The sequence below is a fragment of the Chrysemys picta genome, chromosome 10 (genome assembly GCF_011386835.1).
Source record: "Chrysemys picta bellii isolate R12L10 chromosome 10, ASM1138683v2, whole genome shotgun sequence".
Classification (NCBI taxonomy): domain Eukaryota; kingdom Metazoa; phylum Chordata; order Testudines; family Emydidae; genus Chrysemys; species Chrysemys picta.
In genome coordinates this window covers 69,161,143-69,181,733 of record NC_088800.1, presented here as the reverse complement: position 1 = coordinate 69,181,733, position 20,591 = coordinate 69,161,143, and the positions used below count along the sequence as shown (strand labels likewise).

The window sequence follows — 20,591 nt, the reverse complement described above, 5'->3', positions numbered from 1 at the left end:
AGCTTGTTTTTAAAGTTCATGCATTAAGGCAAGTCACTACACTGCTTTTAACAAGGTACATTGTGATTTACCTGACATGATACCTAAATATCACCAGTCGCATGGATTAGTCTACAACTACACTACTAGAGGAGCATCCAGGCACACCTGCATCCTTCACCCAAAACTGCCATTTCATGTTTCCCTCCTATTCCACTGGGGTCTAGAGGTGCACTGAAGCAGAAAAGAAACCATCCATTTAAGTGCCACACACACAAAACATGGCTACACTGGCAGAGGCAGAGCCTGACCATACATTCTAAGATCTCTCTCACGGGAGGGATGGAAGTTTTACTCCATGTTAGTTTGGAGAATCCCCCCGCTTTAACTGACAGTCTTGGTTCCAAGTCTCATTCTTTACCAGTAGTAACCAAGGACTTTCCTAAGTGACACTCCTTACCTAAGAGTCATTGTGGAATTACTATGGCAACCTTTTTCCTTTTTAAACCCCAACACATTTCAGCCATTAGCAAATCTGAATTATAGTGTCATGGCTGCAACTCTTTCATGCCACTGCCATCACTTACTCCACAGGAGCTAGGTATGGCAGCTTATATGACAAGTATTAGGTCACTTGTTGTTTGAGGCCTCATATGTATGCATGTTCCTCTGTGCACCAGATCCAACTTGCACTGAAATCAATAGCAAAACTTCCACGGGAGACAACGAAGTTAATGGAAGTCTTGCCATAGGCTTCAATGGAAGTCTAGAGAAGCATACAAGCTACAATACCCAGGCACAATACCTCAAGTTCAACTTTGCAAATGAACAAGTTAGAACACTAGATACTTACGGTGGGACTGAAGACCAAAGTGATGTGTTTGTGGTATCCAGTGGCAGTGAACGAAACTTGCGGTAGGGTGTAATCATACTGGGATTTGGACAGTGTGGAATCCAAGAGCACCACATAATTCTGGGTGTAAAAAATAAAATCAATTGCCAGCTCCAGTAGAAAATATGAGGTTCATAGACAGGAGAAGATTTAAATGTAATAGTCATTTTAACAAGCACCACGCCTTCCGAGACACCTGTTGCTCCAGCACAAGTACAGATCTCATTTGTGCCACAAGCACTTGGGAAATAACGCTAACATCTTTTAAAAAAATTGAAATGAATGAAACCAATAATTAATCATTAATATTACCTCTCCATCCCGGAGCAGAGGTGGGAAATGGAAAAATAGGGACTGGCCTAAGGAGACTGTTTGAATTGGGTTGTCAAGATTTTCACTTTTGTAAAGCTTCACCTGGGAGAGGGGGAAAAGCACAAGAGAAAGACAGTTACGAGGGTGTACTGTGATAAATATTGTAGATGTCGCCTATAAAAGGGAGAACAGCACTTCAAAGTACAGTGGACAAATGTTAAAAGAAAATGCTGAAATCAACCTGGCAATTTAGAACACCTGGTACTGTCAAACTACGGAAGTTTAAAATCCCACAAACTGGCTTGGTATCTTGTAACCGGAGATCTCTGGGCTTGTAAAAAACTCATCTGCTCCTAAGTACCTACTAGGGCTTTGGATTTTTCTATATTTTATAAAACTACTTCAGCAGCTTCACAGTAATTTGTTTTCTATATTTCCCCTTACAATTTAATGAATTTTGCATGCTCAAACATAACCTCTTCCTTTTCCATTGACCAGCCAGCTGGTAGGGCCACATACAGTCCTTTCCGATGCAGGACAGCTTATTCTCATCAATTCCGCCCTGTATCTCTGAGATTTCGGCTCCAACCAAAGCAGCGATTGCCAGCTGTTCTGTCAACTTATGCATCCACAACAGGCTAAACTGAGGTCACAAAACCTCTCACTTGTGTTTATGCCAATCCTGAATGCATCTCTTTCCAGGATAAAAATCTCTGCGTTAAAAAACAAGGGCTATTGTCACCCACACCCGCAGGATGCATGCAAGAATCAAAGGGTGTGTAAGATTAAAACTAATAACAGAACATATGTGCAGGCTTAAAAGCTTGAAAATATATTTCATTCTAGAATAAGCTGCCTTAGTCACCTAGGCTAACTTGTAGGTTATGAATTCCCCTAAAAGAGCAGAGAATCATTCACACACACAGCCCTAGAGCAAGGCATTTTTCCTTCACTCCTGTTCTGTGCGTTTGGTGCTTCTGAGGTTTCCTGTAAAAGCCAATGACCTGGAACTAAGATCTTGGTAACTGAGGGGAGGAGGAGACAATCTATTTGTAACCCTATACCTTGACTTTAATATTTTCTTTATTGCCATTAACACATTGACAGTCCAAATAGAGCAACTGTTTGAAGCTGGGGAACACAGCATTAAATCATACACTCAGGCCCTGAAACAATTTGGCCTGACTTTCAGATGCCTTCAGCACCCCCATCTCTCACTGAAGCCAATGTGAATGTGAGTGGCTCAGCTCCTTCTCTAAAAATGAGACTGAATAATTTGAACACCTAACTTCAGTCACTCGAGTTTAAAAATTTCAGCCATGCTACTCATTCCCTATACTCCCATCTTCCTATACCGTAACTGTATTCTTATCTGTGCATATTCTTACGATAAGTTTTCATTCATGTGATCTCTTTTCCCTAACAAAGCCATGTGTCAAGACTTCTAGCAACATAGCTGTTTTAGGGTCAAATACAGTTCTCTGATCCGAATAGCAGATCTCAATTCTAATGTTTTACTCTCCTTACAGAGAGGCTCTCCCAATGGGAGAGCACTCCATTAGATTAGAGAGCCAGTCCAAAAGAGATCACTACTCCTTAGCTCTGGACAGTTCCATTGAGAACACTTTACTTTCAGTGTCTCTATTCACTGAAATCTCAACTCTAACTAGAATGCAAATTCAGCTTTAGTAAGTAGTTAGTCACTACTAATCTGAATATAATTTATAGTCTGGCTACTGATCAACTGCCAGCGAACTAAGACATAGTTATCTTGGAGTTGAAGGAAAATCCTCGGGAGTAGGATCAGAGGGCTGGCTTTACACTTACCCATAATGTAGAGAGATACTCTGAAGCTGTGATCACATTTCCACTTAAATCAAATTGGTTAATTTGTCGGAATGCTATAATATTCACATCATCGATGTCACTGTTCCCAACCTACAATAGACAAACACTGGAACATTTACAATGCTAGGAGGGAAAATTAACAGAACACAGATACTGTTCAGAGTTTTAAACAAACATTGGATTTCCCACTATCATAGTCCCATGGAAACTTGGAATCTGTTTCCAATCATAACTGGGTTTTCTCCATTGCTGGAGCGTGCATTACCAGCATAAGGCTGCTTGGTACCATGGTGACAAGCACTGTATTACTACGCTAGGACCAGCATAGACATTTGAGAAGTATAGAACATGTAGGCTAAATTGTAAGACCATCATCCTTGAAACAGTCTAACCTCTTTGGGGGGGCGGGGAGGGGAGGGGGGGGGAGAAAGGGGAGAGGAGCAGCGAAGCAAGACCTGACATGACCTCTCCACCAGGCCTTTCCGGCAGAATTACAATTTAAATACTATGTGCTTTTAACACCAGATTCTGATTGATGTCAGACCAGAGTATCTTTCTAAATAACTTCATTAAAAAAAGTGGTTGTGGTTGGAACGGGTGCTTCTTGGTTTTCCATATCAAAAAGGGACACTGGTCCGGGGGGGGGGTAGACCTCAAAACTAGCGATATCATGAGTAGGCTCAATCTGGAGGGTCTTATACATTTGAAAGACAAAGAACCCAGAGCCCTTCTCCAGCTGGAAGGAAATAGCGTGCTAGCTAAGAGGAGAGTAGGACAAATTGGTGTACATAGGCTATCATTCACAGCATACTGGCACTGATTTGTTTTCTGTAACTTAGGTGGCCTCTTCCCTCCCACCTAAGGAGCAGGCACAATTAGCATGAAGAGTGCAAATGCTTGAAGGAATTCTGCTCCTTTCTTTTGCTGCAGAGAAGAAAAGCCTGGTCAGCCATCCGTTTTAGCTTGAGTAATGACCATCTCCACAGAAAGATTTTAAACAACTAATGGCAGGCTAATTAACCTTTGCCGGGTGTCAAGAGATAAATGAGAGGCAACTAATCAGAATCTCTAACAATTGAGGAATATTCATGAAATCTGATAAGTTTTAAGTTCAGGAGGTTTTTTTATTGCATTTTATGGAGCTCTACAGAGCTTAGGGTGACCAGATGTCCCCGATTTTGGGTCTTTTTCTTGTATAGGCTCCTATTACCCCCTACCTCCTGTCCTGATTTTTCACACTTGCTGTCTGGTTACCCTAACCGAGCTGAACTAGTAATTTTGCCTGCAAGAGGACTTCATGATTTGGACCATATAAACAAACAAAAACAACAGAAAAGATATCTACCATGTGTAATTAAGTGTAAAATATAAGCATACTATAAATAATTGAAAGACTTGCACATGCTAAGAAACAAAATCCTTCAGAGTTGCTAGCTAATGTTTCATTGTCTGTGGTAAAGGAAATCCAGAAACAGTGACCTGTGTTAATTCCCTAGACTCAGATACTTGGTGACTGAAGATCACTTATTTCAAACTTGGTTTCTATTGGGGCTTCATTTAGTTTAAGCTTCAGTGCTAATATCCAGCATGAAGACATGGATTTGATGAGGATACCTTGTTTGAACCCTCTGGTTCAAAACAGAATCCACTCAGCTACTCCACTGATGGAGGACATGTCAAATACCAAAACAGACTCAAGATGTGTACAGCTCATATAGAGATCTGACCTTTCTTAAAGTGCAAGCAAGGACAGACCCAGGATTCCAGATCAGTGTGCAGAGCTATCAAAGAATTCTCCCGGCACTGTTGTTATTCTAATATGACCTATTATAGTGACCAAGGTACTCCCTCATCCCTAATGAGCCAAGATAAACCTTTTGTTTATTTCCTTATGCAGATGCTCAGGGGAAGGGAAGGAATATAGTTTGGTTACAATGGATTCAGAGGGGAGAGGTGTCCTTTGGGAAGGCTGGGCTCCACATCCAAAGTCATAGAGGTGCATTTAACTTCAGGGATGGAGGAGTCTTCAGGTACTATTTGTATTTGTTACCTTGTTTTTATTTCTGGTTATAAACCATGTTCCCTTGAATATAATCCCTTGCTGACTGCCTCAGTTTGAGTCAATGTGCCTTCTTAAAATTCAGGTCTAGAGCCAGAATTTCAAAGTTAATGAGGTACCTAAAGATGCAGATAGGCCCTATTGGTATTTTCAAATGCATCTAAGCAGGGTAAGAATCTAGTTCCCATTGAAATATCCAACATTAAATGAAACTTAGCAGAGACAACCAGCAACTCTGATACCTTTTAATAAAAGGTTCAGGTTTAAAAAGATGCCAGAAGAAATTACCTCAACTGCACGATGCTGTGGTAAGGCTCTTTCAATATGATCGTTGCCTTCAGCTTTGAGCTGGACGTGATACACACAACCAGGCTAAAAAAACAAAATTCAGACAAATCCCATTGTTCAGTTATGTTAGAACCTTTGTCATTAACAGACCTGAGATACTCAAAAGGCTTTAAAAAGCTGAGCACAATTCAGTTCATAATTCACCACCATAAATGGATGCAGTCCTATTCACTGAAAGTGTCTCCTGCCCTGCCACAAAAATGTCACTGAATAACACTATCTAAAAAGAGAGGCTCCATTCCTGCAGGGAAGTTTTAAAGGGCCAGGACTGTACTTCCATTGGTTTATCAGAAGGAACGGTCTGCTATGCAACATTTTACTTACACAGAAAATGCATTAAACAAGGTTTAAAAACAGATCAAATAGTCCCTTCCTATATTCAATAAACACTGTGCAATTTGGACTTTTGAAAAGCATAATTATGTCAGGTTAATTTAAGCTGCCATCAATGAAGTAAGGACAGCACACCTTGAGGCAGGAAACCATAGCTGTGCAAAGCATGACAAAATGCAGGAAGCAAGGTTTCTGTTTATGATCCAGTATTCTATAGCTGATCCTAGACACACATGCTAGTCCAAAACTTCTGCTTTCAGGTCTTCATCCAGAACTGTTTACTGTATCTAAAATATGCATGCACAACTGCCTGATAAGACAGATATGTTACTGAGGTAATAATTTCACACAAGAAAGTAAACACTCTCCAAACTCCTCTTTGCCTAGGATACTAGTACTATTCATGTGTATATTCATACCCATTAGATAGATCACACATATTGTGTGTTATTCTAGCTGAACAAGGGAAGTGCAAAAGGATTCTCCCAAGGCCCCCACAGGATACTGACAGAAAGTTCTGTAGGATGTACACTAATGAATGTTTCTCTTTTACTGGAGTTAACAATTACTATACCTCAATGTCTCCTACCACAGACAGACCCAAGGGAGTCTGATCAGGCAACTGTGATAGGAAAATACTAAACTGTGACTAACTATAAAATGCATTTTATAGTTTTGTTAACACACAACACTATACAAGCAAACAACGCTGGACGAATTAGAATCCTTACCAGAAGTCCACGAAGTCTGAATTTACCCTCTTCATCTGTTACTGTGTCTTCTCCATAGATATTACACTCTTTCTGCCCCACAGCTTCTACTGAAACTCCTTGTTCAGGTTCCCCATTTAAAGAAGAAACTGTACCATAGCAGCTAGGGGTGGAAAAGACGGATCCATTACTACAAGTATTTGGCTGCTGCTGCTGATGCACACGTTAAGACACTCCACTATTACAACAGTTACTTTAGCTCAGGGGTAGGCAACCTATGGCACGCGTGCCGAAGGCGGCACGCGAGCTGATTTTCAGTGGCACTCACACTGCCTGTGTCCTGGCCACCAGTCCGGGGGGCTCTGCATTTTAATTTAATTTTAAATGAAGCTTCTTAAACATTTCAGAAACCTTATTTACTTTACATACAACAATAGTTTAGTTCAGGGATCGGCAACCTTCAGCACGCAGCCCGCCAGGGTAAGCCCCCTGGCAGGCAGGGCCAGTTTGTTTACCTGCTGCGTCCACAGGTTCGGCCGATCGCGACTCCCACTGGCCGCGGTTCGCCGCTCCAGGCCAATGGGGTTGCCGATCCCTGGTTTAGTTATATATTATAGACTTATAGAAAGAGACCTTCTAAAAACATTAAAATGTATTACTGGCACGCGAAACCTTAAATTAAAGTGATTAAATGAAGACTCAGCACATCACTTCTGAAAGGTTGCCGACCCCTGCTTTAGCTGATCCCAAACTTCTTGATGGGAATCACATCTTAAAAGGAAATGGTTTAACAGACAAATCTCTGTCTCCCACTGGCTGTGGTGCAAACCCAACTCAGTGCAGTTGCCAAAGCTCTTTCAAAGCAATGCCCTTCCTAGAAATGCTTCAACCCATGCTCATTCAATCATAAAACCACATCCATGGAGTATGCATTTTTAAATGAAAACTGCTTTTATGATGCACAGTGTGAGAAAGTTAAGTTCTACCTTGAAAAGCCCCCATAAGCAACTGGTATAGAGGTATATCAGGAAAAAATGTGAAGGTTTGGCTTAATGTCCATCCATGCAGAGCAGGGGGCAGTTTTGGGTACACAAGCTAAGCGGGACAATAAAGTATCTCAGCTCTACTCACCTGTAAGCTGTTCTGTGACCTGTTATTGTGATTTTAAGATTCTGTCCCTCCTGCACTTCGATCATTTGAGATGATGGTTCAAAGCGGAACTCTTTCATCATGGGTTTAAAGTAATACTGCCCTGGGCTCTGCAAACAGCATCAAGCAATTTCAGTTTAATTGCCATTAATATACCCATAATAATTCACTTGGCTCCTGCCAACTGCATTTCCTAAAGAGTTCCATGCTATATGGGCTAAGGTTTCCCCCCAACAGCCACATGCCATGCTGTCTTTCAGAACAAAAAAAGAAAAACGTGAGAAGCACTTGAGAACAGGGAACATATGGGACCATAAGCCAACGCAGCCCTGCTGGGAAAGAGTGTGAAATACAAAGGGAGAGGGAACTGCAGTGTCACCTTTATTACAAGACCCCAACAACAGGTGAGTGACCAGGAAACAAGAGATTTATGGGAGGAAACATGGCTCATGTGTGTAAATACTGGTGTGAACAATACTCTAACTGGATTCCAGCCTCAAAGAATCCAAGAGTATTACAAACTAATGTGTTTGTTTTGTGTTTACAAGCTGCATCTAGAACTGCAGGCCAGCTATGTGGAGAAGGTCAGAGTAGGAGTCAAGAAGCACAGTCTTTCCTGGTTAGTTTTCTCCCATTTCCACTCACTGAAATTTGGGGTGTTCTTATAAAACTAACACACCACTTGTAGGGGAACTCAGGTCTATCATGGATGGGTAAGACGAGTGGAGAGAGAATATGGGCTCCCAGTACTGCGGGGTATTGCTAACATCTCCATTTTGGAGGGCAAGGTGCGACTGAACATAGACATACATACACACTTCCAGAATAGAGAAAATCGTAACTGCGTGAACATTACCAGGTTGGAAAAGGTCAGCATGCCATTGTCCTGGGTAAGGAGGTTAGACCGGAACACCCCTCCACTAAGGGATAAGAGAACTCCAGCAAGAGGCTGGTCATCTTCAGCTTTAATCTGTTTTTAAAAAGCAGCAATGATCAATGAACACCAGCAATTCTACTGAACTCTGCAATTTACTTTATAAGGCATTAACATCATCAGGAAATTACTGACAGTATCGAAGTAGTTATGAAAACAATGGTCTAAATTAGGAAAACACACACAAAGCCAGTATTTTGTAAGCGATTCCAACACCTTCACTGTAATACATGCAAGATAATTTCTGCATAGCAAGTCACGGTCCACCAGGGAGATTTGTTCCACTGATTAGTGACACCAAAATCATCCCAGGGCAAATTCTCCCCATATCCCACAATTATTTCTCTGCATTTGGGTTTTTTGCTCTTGAGGCTTTGACTGCATAACTCTCTTGTGAGGAACTTGAAGCGTGAGGAACATTACCTCAAAAGTCACTCCAGCAAGAGCAAAAGCTTTGAAGTCCCCAACTGTTCCCTCTACTTCAGTTAAAACAAACCCTTCTTTCTGGGCAGTAATGGTATAGTCCAAGTCACTGTGGAGAGGGCCAACGCTGCAAATAAAAGGAAACAAGAACCAGTTAAAAAGAAAAAAAAAATCTACCAATAAGCATTCAAATAGTACACACACACAGTTTCAAGTTTATAGTCCTCACAGCATTCAAACTAGGGCAACCCAAAAGACAGAAACAATTGTGCTGTTTACCTATAGGCACCTTTGTCATCAGTGAAAACTGTAATGAGTGGTGAAGTCGCTCCCTTTTCACCAATGATAATCTCAACGCCCTCCAACTCAGGATGAATCTGCCCTTCCAGAAATAAGCCTGCCTTTCCATGAATCTCTATCAGCTTCCCAGGGCAGCTTTCTTGGAAAGGAAAGAAAACAGACAGTAACAATACACTCACCCTGTGCTCTACAGCAATATCTCAGCATCATCAGAAGTCACTGACTGAGGTTCTTTGGCCTGAGTTATGCAGGAGGTCAAACCAGATGATCATAAAGGTCCCTTCTGGCCTTAGAATCTATTAACATTGCCCATGCTCAAATCAGTCAACTGAATTTCAAAACTTAACCCACATGTACCCAACACTGAAGTTCTAGATTTACTAGATTAACTCTCAGATAAAGCACTGTGAATTATACAGGCTTGGAGAGGAATCAAAAAGCCATAATACACCCACAAGTGACTTCAGTATTTCAAAGCTTGGCAAGAATTTATTGGGGGGGGGGGGGGGGGAAGGGCGATGGAGGAGGCAGCGTGAGGGAGGGAGACATCTCATGCCACATTAACAACATTATCCGGAAAAAAAAGCCTAAACCCATTTGTGTGCAAGAATCAAAAACAGTGCAGCCTAGGACAGCATTCAAATGTGTATGAGACACACAGGCAGTCCAGTACTTTCTTGGAGGTATCAAATATCAGATGCCATTCACCTACGAACCAATGGCATATTGGGCATAGGCAAAGAATTTGTGACTGTATTGCAAACTATCTGTAGATAGCAATGATATTATAAACTAATTTGTTTCATGAGGACTATTTTTTATTAATTCATTACAAAAAAAATCTCTGGCAACAGAAAACTAGATTTGCCAGATGAACTGTAAGATGAAGGAAAAAATACAAAAATAGAAACAAATAAAGATCTATCCAATAACTAACTGATAGATCTAATCACGATCAAAAGCTCAAGTCTGTTCCACTATAGATGTACTCTCCTCATCTGTTTAATGAAAGAAAAGACCTGACCATTCAGCTATAGCTTTAGTAACCCTACCTTACAACACGTCTTGCACACATTTGTTTCAATTTATTATTATTGATATTGTTATAGCGCCTAGTGGGTATGAACAAGGACCCCTGAGGGAAAACATCTCTCTTTATTATCCTGCAGCTCAAACACTACATTTTCAATGTTTAATAAGTGAAATTAGGCCATACAGAAACTGTGCTGCAATTGAAAGGGGCTACGTAATGCCAGAACAACCCTAGAAGAACAATTTATGAATTGATCTGTGGGAATGTGACTTGGCTTACACTGTATATGTTTTACTATCTTACACATATTTACCTCCACTGACAATTGTTTCCACAGAGGGTGGATAGAACAGCAGCTCTTTTGAGGAAGGTGTCACAGTGATTTTCTCTCCAGATCTAGATAACAAACAAGACCAAGATTAGCAGCTCTCGTAATACTGCCTAGTGATCAGAATGCCCATCAAGAGACTTTAGAAAAATTAACTAACTGTAAGCTATTAAACGCCAACACTATGTAGTAAAAATTCCTCTTTAGGCTGCAGCCACAGAACATTACCACAGGCACTTAAGTAGCTTGGACACACAGTGTGAGATGATGCAAGTTGGATAACATTAGACAATAGCACCAAGAAAATGGTGCTGCACATCTGTGTGCCATAGTACCTTGCCCAATACGAAAATTCATATGAGAATGGCCCTTGAAGTTCCTCCACCATTTCTTGTACTGGTGGCTTTGTTCCTTCCTCTTCCTGACCCTTCTTTTCTCTCTCCTGTCTGCGAGCCTCAATTTCTGCCAGCTGTTGCTCTCTACGCAACTCTTGCAGTGACTTCAGGGGTCCTAGAACTAAGGCAGGTTCGCTGTCAATTGAAGACCTGAAAGTGGAAATGGGAAAATGAAACCGTCTCTTTGGAACTGAGGCCCATGCTCGTTACATCTGCAATGACACAAGCCTCTCTCCTTGTTCCATACTGCTCAAATCTCTCCAGTTTCCTCATTTTCTTTATCCATCCTTCTTTCATTCTACTACCTATTCCAAGTGTAAACAAAACTAAAGCAACTTGAAAAGCAGAACCAACTTCCCTCCTGCACACCAGCCAGCTAGTCCTAGAAATGCATGTTCACAGAAGACACAGAAAGCCTAGCGTCAACTTAGCCTAGAGGAAAATTGCCTGGTTTACTCTAGAATGGGGAAAGATTGAGGCTTCACATTTTGAAGCTACTTGACCACAGCAGCTCAGTTACACAGAACAAATGCAAGCCTGTGAGAGCTCATATTTCATTTGCCAGTGCTCTGAAACTGTAAAAACCTCAGTGAGAGCCCTGCTTAGAGGTGCAAAGCGTGCATGGCCAAAATAGCTACAAAAATAAAATCAAGGGGACCAAGTGCTGATGCTGAAGGACAATAACTTCAAGTCACCAGACTTCATAAACAAAAACAACCTTTCGAGTCAGGTTTGGCCACCAGTTCAAGTTGTGAAAACAAACTTGGCAGAAATTAAGATCAATAGAAACATTTCTATTTAGACAATATATACGTGCACTATATACTTTAACAACAAAACATTTCCCTGCAGCACCTGAATCGCACACACTGTAGCATTAACATTTATACAGCATTCTGGGTGCATATATGGTGGTGCTTTAGAACTAGACACATAGATATGATCATTCCCTTGGGGAAAATGAGCTAGAACCTGAAAGCTGAACTGGCTAGTCTACTTTATTTTCCAAGCTGAAGAAAATGTGCATAGAAAAAGTGAACCATAACTGTGAAAAGTCAATTCCTTCTTTTACATTTAGTTCCATTATAATAGTCATGCCCATGCTTCAGATCCCAGGAAGTAGGAATTTTTAAAACAAATAGATGGTTTTTAACGTAAGAACTGGCCCTTTAAGATCTGGGACATGTTTTCCTTTATGTCATAAAAGGCACTTACTCTAGAAAGCTTGGAACAGACTAGAGCAGACGTGTTCTGTGGACCAGCAGCAGTCTGCAGAGCACTTGCTGGTGGTCGGTGGAGAGCTGGTTGGTTGCATGATATTGTATCTCCTTGTTCGTGGCTGCTAATAACTGTATTTAAAAAAGCTAACCATTCTTTGCTGTTACTTTTCTATATTAGTAGTTGCTGTAGCTGCCACAGGTTTGCAATATACTAAGAGAGGTGGGGCCCTGCAGGGAAAAGCACTCTCTGTTAAGATGATTTCCATACCATAAGTAAGCCTAAGAACCCCGGACTAGAAAATGTGAATATCAGCAAAGCTCTAGTAAAGCTCTGATCATTAGCAGTCTCATCCAGCCAGATTTGGCACCTCAAACAATTACAAGTGTTCACAAATCAGTGCTCCCTTGTGCGCTGTGTGTTTAGCTATACATAAACAGGCACATTAGTGTGTAATCACTCTGCATGGTTCTCTTTTTATAGCCCTCTTTACATCAGTAACAGGCCGCTAAAACAGAAGACTCTCTCTTTGAAGTACTAAAAGAGAAAAACAGATCCCAGGATTAGAGAGTTCAGAACAGGCTAATATGTCGATTCCCCTTTAGATTCCAGCTAAGAGGCAAGTCACTAAAAATATAAATTCTTGCAAAAACATAATCCAGGTTGTTTTTTTTACCCTGGTACAAATAAGTATAAAAGTGGCTAAATGGGAATCAGGAGACAATGTTCAAAACAATCATCAAGAAACACTTATACATCCATAGAGAATCCCAAGCACACAGCACGACCTGCCATCAAGAATGCTGTGGCTAAAAGTGGGATCACTCAAGAAGCAGTCACACAGCTGTGCTATAGACTGCAGTATTAAAAAGCTGAATAAAGTTTTATGCAATAGATGTCTTTTTTTTTACCCCAAGATTTCTTTGTTCTTACTTAATTGTAACAGTCACCTCCATCAGTTTATCTGTTGTTATTGTTCCCAGGACATGGTGTCGAACTGCAGTGAGTGTCAGGATACTGGGAGAAGATCTGAAAACCAAAGCAGCAAAGAGGTGAACTAAATATCTCCCTCCTTTTAAAAAAAATGAAACAAAAGCATCTCATTTAGCTGAATTTGCCCCCAAAAGTCCCATGCACTTTACAAACTTGGAAATATGTTATATAGGAAAGGCAGTGTGGTCTAGCTAACAGGACACTGGACTGGAAGTCTATTCACAGTGCTGTCACTGATCTGTTCTATAACCTTGGGCAAGCCACTGCCTTACTCTGGGCCTCTGCTCCTCCTCCCAATCTTTGTCTGTCTTGTCTATTTCAACTGTATGCTCTTGGGACCAAGGTCTCCTGCTATGCCTTCGCACAATGGAGTCTGACTCTTGGTACTATCTCTGGGTGCGAGTGGAATACAAGAGTAAAACTACTCCACCCACCAGCCAGGCAGCTCACCACTGCACAACAGCAGTTTAAGGTGAATACTTTATTCAATAAAGACAGCAGGCAAAAGCAAGACAGGTAGAATGTAACTACCATGGCTAGAATTTAGACACAACACTATGGGTAGTTACACAGAGAGCAATTCATCTTCTTGTGCACTTTGTTCCAAGTCTTTTGCATGCCAATCCTGACAAGTGATCAATGTTCTATGTAAAAAGCCATTTTGATGTTTGCTACAAAGAAAAAAATCATTATTCAGAGAAACAAAGCTGTCAAAAATATCAATTTAAAATGACAAAAACATTTTGAAAGCTTAAAATATGGATGAGGCAAGTTTTTGGCCATATCTAATGAACATGAATGTGTCTCTCCTCTTTCTAACATTGTTGTGGTAAGGACTCCCTCTACTGGTTAAAATGACTCACTGTCAACATTTGAAGCTTGATTTGATGAGTCTCAGGTGAGGAAAGCATCCTGAAAGCGTATTATGGAAGATACATGTCAAATACATTGAGTAATATTTGTTCTTACGTGTCGTAAGTGTAGTACTTGTGCTCAAACTGGTGACAGGAACGTGGGGTCACTTCATACACACCTGAAGAGTCAAAAACAGAAGCACTGAAAAGATTGAAGTTTTCCATGTTAACATTCAGCGAAATTCTAATGACAGCTTATGGCCAAAATTTGCACCATTTAAAGCAGTTTAGTTAAATTAGTGCAACCCCTTCTGTGGGCACTAACAAATTGTTTTATCTCACTTGAATACCAGTCACTAGAGAGGCACTATGGGCTAGTTCCCAGATTTTCCCAGACCACACTGATACAAACAAAATTAGGCAGCATGGCAGGTGGGGACATGCACATTCTGTTGTGATACTGGAGTGGACACAAACTGAACAGGGTTACTTGTAACCCATTAAGGTGACCAGTCTCCAACTGGTTACGGACCACTGCAGTGACTGCAGTATCAATAAGACAACTGAATTTAACAGTGAACTGAAGATCAAGGCCTAACACTGAGTTAAACCCAGAGTTGTGTTGATGTCCCTACTAAGCAGGCTATCAGGGGCATTCAGCACAGAAAAGTTTTAAATCAAACTTTCTGAAGTTCCTTTTTCTGCTTTGAAAAATCTTTGGTATCTTCTATTTCAAACCTATCCCAGAAGGAACCCTGGATTGCAATGAGACCTATGGGATTTGTGATGTCACATTCTAGAAAGGGAAAGCCCAGTTATGAACAAAATATATGAACCGTTAGCCTGCTAAATTTAAATGGTCAAAGATCAGTGCCTCTGATCCAATTCAATGAAAGTTTCTGACCTCAATTAGTTTGTGAGGAATAAACTACCCCTAATAGAAGAGCTAAATAGTATGAGAGACTGCATAAGCCTTACAAGGTATCTCTATATGAACAGGACTATAGCCAACACCACTCAGAGCTTTGAGAGACCCCAGAAGATCAGTTACCTTAAAAGAGGTTAAACTCCCAGCAATGTTTTAAATCAACATTATAAAGAAGCTACCTGGCTTTGAAAGACAGAATCGGTTAACTCCTTTGGACAGGTTATAAACACCAACATTCTCTGGTCCATTTCCATCCTGGTAAAATTCCTGAATGAGGGACCCCAATACAAAAGATTATCAGCAGGTACCAACACAACAGCATTTACATGGCAAATACTATTTACAGCACTTCTATAGCAGTTTCCAACCAAAGATCTCTAAGCCCTTTACAAAGGAAAATCTCAAAGAGCTCTAAGCCTAAATACTCTTGTGAATTAAATATTGTCCTTATTTTACAATCCCAGGGAGAGGGGCAGTGACAGGTAGAAAGATCATTTGTCATTGTCACATATGAAGTCAGTAGCATAGCTGGGAACAGAACTCACATCTCCTGATTCCCATTCCTGCGCTGTAACTATGGGCGTCTACACTACAATATAAACCCAAGGTTAGTGGGACTCAAGTCAGGGGACCCATGGTTAGGGAACCCTGGATTTGAGCATCGTCTATTTTGTATTTTAACCCTACGTTAAGCCTTTTCTAACTCATGCTCAAACCTAGGGATCTGGCATCCACTAAAGTGCGCAGACCCGAGTCAAAGTAACCATATCCTAGAGTTCCCCCGAAATGTGGCCGCTCTAGCCATAGGACCATGGTGCACTTTGGAAAAACTTTACCACCCACTTTGCAAAAGCCTTGATCTGTTCGCTCTCCATTGCAAACCCAGGCTCTCTGACAGTGTGCTTGCAGATCGGTGATCAGAAGAGAATGGGTTCACACAGACCTCAGCTGCTGCATTTGCAAAAGGCAGGGGGGCTTCAATTTTTCACAGTGACCCTCACACAAGTCTACATAATACTCTATCACCTCTAAAATGCTTTCAAACAGGAGGATAACTGCAGAAATTCCAAACTGTGTACACGTTGGACTGTGTTAAACTGTGCTTGTAAGAAAACATAAGAGAACATGTCACGTACATACCAGTGTAATTGCATGGGAAAGAGAACACCTCAGCATATACCCAGTCTGCCTAAATTCTATTCCAGACACATCTTCCTCCAGAACTTCCAGCTCCAAAGATTTATTCTTCCAACACCAGTCTTCATGTACAATGCTTACTAGAAAACATGCACGACAGAGAAACTCTTTGTGATTTATAATGGGGGGAACAAAGGTTGTCCTTGTTGCATGGATGTCTCATATGACTCTGATTGCTCCCCAACAAAAACTTGCCCACCCCAGCTACTCAACAATTTTAAACCCATCGAACGCAGATGTGACAATAGGTTTGGGGCAGACTAACCAGCAGCACGTAGCCATGCAGCATCACTGCTAATCCGAGCACATTTTGCAACTGAAAAACTGAACAGCAAAACCTTCAAGCTGTTCCCATGTCCTGATCTCACTGTGGGTGTGACACTGAAATGTGCCTAGAGGAGTTGCGATCCTTTGAAAATCTCTCCTTATAAGACTATGTTTCACTGCCAGGTTTAAGAGGGAAATCTCGGAGAGCAAACACTTTACAGTGGCCTGGTAAGGGTTTCTAAAACACTGTTAATGGGAGTCACTCAATTACTATAGGAGTTGGGAGAATGACAGGTGGAAGAATTAGGGCCCAATCAATGCTATCAGTTTTGGCATAACTACATTTACGTCAGTGGCCCTTTGATTTACACCAACTAAAGATCCAGGCCTGCATGTATAATTCCCAGAGCCTATGGGTCTTTGACTGTAGATTGATTTCAGGGTTGGATACAAAGGGCAAGAAAAGTTGAGGATATTCATCTGTGATATTTTCAAACTACTCTCAAACATCATGTATTTGACTTGGGAGGCAAGTACTGGAGTACAGCAGGACTAAAGCCAATTTAAGGAAAGGAAGCAGATTACAGTTACAAATGTAGTGACTGAACTAGCGTATTGAGAAATTCTCTCTAATCCCTACTTTTGTATTTGCCAGGTAGCACATTCTCAAATGTGAAAGCCACAGAGTCCATCTTCGCAGAGAGCTGGAGGTTGCGCTTTTCTCCCTGGCGGCTCACGGACTGCAGAGCCACCATCAGATCACCACAGGAGTCTGTGAAAACAAGCAAGGCAGACAAAGGAATTACAATGGCTTCTAGTTTGCAAACCAAACCCGTTTTTCACATCCTGAGCACTATGACTACAGGAAATTAATCTTTTAAGGGGATTATTTCTTAGGCACTCATTTACCAGAGCTTTGCTGTATTTTTTTAGCAAGTTTTAGTTCATTAAACCACAATATATTCTTGGGGACCAGCTGGTGATCTATTTGGAGCTGACAAGCAGAGCCCAGATTAGACTCCTGGGATCATCCTCTATACACAAGTTGCAAGGCCTAGAGACACTGCCGAGAAAGAATGTTCAGTCCCTGGAGAAGGCCCATGGGGAACAATTTAGGTGCAACTATGACCAATTCCAGAGTTCTGACCCCAGTCCTTTCTGGTGAAGTTGGCAGACACTTGGGGTTCGGGGTTAAGGGGAACCTCAGGACACCATGTGCAGCTTGAGGGACCCCGCTGGGAGGAACAGGGACATAGTCAAACACATGTACTCTGTAAGTACGCTTGTTGGTGGTTTAGGCCTTGAGCCTACAAACACTCATGTGCACAAGTAACTATTTGTGAAGTTTATTCTTGTGGCAGCGTTTACTTTCAATACACTATCCCTGCACCGGAAAGATACACACTTGCAATCAAGACGACTTATCTATCAGCTGGTGGGGTTACAGCAGTAAAAGATAAAGTAGTTAGTGAGTGCTGGCAGTGTGTTTGGTGCAGTACAGGACACACAGACAAAGAGCCTCTGATCCTGCACACACTTAAGTACATACATAGTTTTACTAATGCAAGACACCCCAATGGCCCCAACAAAGAAAAGTCTTATTGGACTGTAAGCTCTTCAGAGCAGAGGATCTCTCTGTCAGTGTTTTGCACAACACAAAGCACCCTGGGCACCAAACAGTAAGAAGTCGGCATTTACCTGGGTTAGCCCTGCCTGCAGATTGGTAACTAGTACTGATCAGAACAATGCTCACGTTCTGCTCAGGTGCAGGGATATCACACTGACCACGTACAATGCTAAGAAGTCACCACCCGTGCTTTTACTTTCAAGGCAAGTCTTACCCAAACAGGAGATTTTCCCCGAAACTGATGCTAGAAATTGAGAAAAGGTCACATCCATCACTGGCCTGTCTGCAACAGTAACAGGGAACATTTTGGGTTTCAGAGCAAGTCCTGCTCTGCTTTCAGCCTCCGGAACGATTACCTGCAGGGTACACCACATCACCAGAGGCTTTTATTTAAATGCTACAATAATTGTACTGCACACAATTTATCAGGGATTAGTGGCTGGAAATTTACTGTATATCTTAGAGAAAACAGAACTTGCCCTTCGGTGCATTTGCTTTTCAGGATTATCTGGTCACTACTACAAAAATATAGTTCTACAGAGACACAGGGGTGAGAGAGGGAGGCCACATCCTGGGAAAAATGGATGGAGGGAAGCTTCCTCTTTCTTACACTATGCAGTCTAGCCTCCTCCTAAAAACTGCTGAGATACCTGTGCGCCAGGAACCCACCCAACAGTTCAGTCATGATGACCTGCCAATCCCACAAGTGGCAACTGATAGGAATCACCACTTTGGTAAGTGTCAGCTCTGTGAGGGCCAGGGCAGCCTGAATCTATGAGTCGTCAACCATCTCCTAAAAGCATGCTTCCTAATCCTTTTCCAGCGGGAAACAGCTGCAAGTTCCTGAGCTCTCAGCTGGAAGGAGATAATCGTGTGTGTCAGCCTTAGTTGCGCCTTGTAGCCTAAGTGTCTGCTTGAGATATGTCTACACTTATGCTAGTGTGTAGAGTACACACAATGCTCTCCCCCTGTACAGGTATAAATAGCAGTGTAGACAGTGAGGTACTGTTTAGGTAAGTAAAGCCATGTCAGAACATAGGGTATGTATCCTACACAGCTCTCTGCACACCCAAGCAGTACCTCTCACAGCTATACTGCTATTTTTAGCAGCGAAGCGTCCCACTGCTGAAACCTTTCCCTGCCAAAATGAAAGCAGGGAGTTGCTAGAGCCTTTTCCCACTGCCTCCCTGCTGCCAGTCTTTTGCTGCTGCATGTAGCTATACATACTCTACATGCCATCAGCAGCATAGACAAGGCCATAGAGAGCAGGAGCAGGCAGACTGCAACAAGTTGTCTGACAAGTCTTACTCACACGGCAATATAATAGGACAAGATGGAACGGCAGACAGGATTTCAAACCAAAGACACAGAAGAAAAACAACATTCATCCTGTGTAGCCTGGTCTCCTACTTTTGCCAGCTGTAAGCAGAAAGGAGCATAGGAACTTTAACTCCATTAGAATACAGCAAACTTTGTTTTGCCCAGTGTAAAGGGGATAAAAGTACTGGGGAAGACTCCTTTTCAGATTCTTAAACACAAAGTAAAACATTAAAATATTGGTTTTCTTGAGTGTCTAGAAAATTACCCAGCTTTTCACTGGAGAAGGAGAAACTGAAACTTGCTCTCACCTGGATGCTGTATGTGCCTGATTTTGCCTTAAAACAAAATGCTCCATGAGGGTCAGTCTCTGTTGTAACCAAAGATGCTTTGTCTTTGTCTTGTGGCATCATGATTACCTTGTATTTATTGAACTGTTTGTTTGTGTCAGGGAAGCGAGTTACCGAGATCTGACCACACACACTGAATCTACAAATGAGATTGCCATCCATTAGCCAGAACACACAGATCCCATGTAAAATATGTGCATTCAAACCCCATTAAAAAAGAAATATTACTAAGTTGGAGAGACAGATGTTCAGTGCAGTGCACTCCTCTTAGTTACCACAAGAGACTCCAGTAGCATTAATGCAAGTTACTGTATAATCAACTTTATTCTTAATGGAGTCACCATGAAGTTACTGCCCAAAATGTATGTTTTAAATTGACCTACACCATCCCATAATAAGCTAAGTGTTTCCCAAAACTAAACACTGAACACATTTCTCATTGGCTACAACAGCTCATTGTTAGCACAATGCTAAGTAGTATCTATGCCTCTGGTACTACAGATCATGCACTCAAAACTTTGAAAAATCTAAACCTGTCTATTAAAGGTTGTTTTTTTTAATCAATTCACATTTCTACCCTTAACATTGTACTCACCCTGTTGCTATGATGTCAGCCAGCTGAGGTGTGTTCGGTGCAATTTTCACTGTAATGGTATCAAAGAAGAGGTGCTCTTTCTGTGCATGAATGGTGTATGTGCCTGTTGTTATGTTTTCAAGGCGGAAAGAGCCATCAGCTTTTGTTTTCACTATAACAAAAAGACAAGACAGTGAGGAAAAGGTGTGTAAAGTGCATTTTC

The 20,591-nt window shown here is 41.5% G+C and overlaps 2 protein-coding genes across 2 annotated transcripts in view; one reads left to right on the top strand and one right to left on the bottom strand.

The window, feature by feature from the left end:
- LOC135973815 (uncharacterized) overlaps positions 1-20,591 on the top strand; it is a 1,510,190-nt gene that overhangs the window by 268,149 nt on the left and 1,221,450 nt on the right. The window lies entirely within an intron of this gene.
- Positions 1-20,591, bottom strand: part of NOMO2 (NODAL modulator 2) — a 33,272-nt gene that overhangs the window by 1,419 nt on the left and 11,262 nt on the right. Inside the window, exons 11-29 of the mRNA XM_008173224.4 lie at positions 20,390-20,540; positions 19,756-19,933; positions 18,342-18,483; positions 17,141-17,272; positions 16,177-16,313; positions 15,216-15,303; positions 14,224-14,287; positions 13,195-13,290; positions 10,984-11,193; positions 10,634-10,716; positions 9,267-9,426; positions 8,988-9,114; positions 8,487-8,600; positions 7,613-7,740; positions 6,503-6,644; positions 5,379-5,462; positions 3,011-3,121; positions 1,184-1,285; positions 833-952 (exon numbers count right to left, since the gene is read on the bottom strand). Of these exons, the coding sequence (XP_008171446.2) occupies positions 833-952; positions 1,184-1,285; positions 3,011-3,121; positions 5,379-5,462; positions 6,503-6,644; positions 7,613-7,740; positions 8,487-8,600; positions 8,988-9,114; positions 9,267-9,426; positions 10,634-10,716; positions 10,984-11,193; positions 13,195-13,290; positions 14,224-14,287; positions 15,216-15,303; positions 16,177-16,313; positions 17,141-17,272; positions 18,342-18,483; positions 19,756-19,933; positions 20,390-20,540 (2,369 nt within the window). The remainder of the gene's footprint in view (positions 1-832; positions 953-1,183; positions 1,286-3,010; positions 3,122-5,378; positions 5,463-6,502; positions 6,645-7,612; positions 7,741-8,486; positions 8,601-8,987; positions 9,115-9,266; positions 9,427-10,633; positions 10,717-10,983; positions 11,194-13,194; positions 13,291-14,223; positions 14,288-15,215; positions 15,304-16,176; positions 16,314-17,140; positions 17,273-18,341; positions 18,484-19,755; positions 19,934-20,389; positions 20,541-20,591) is intronic.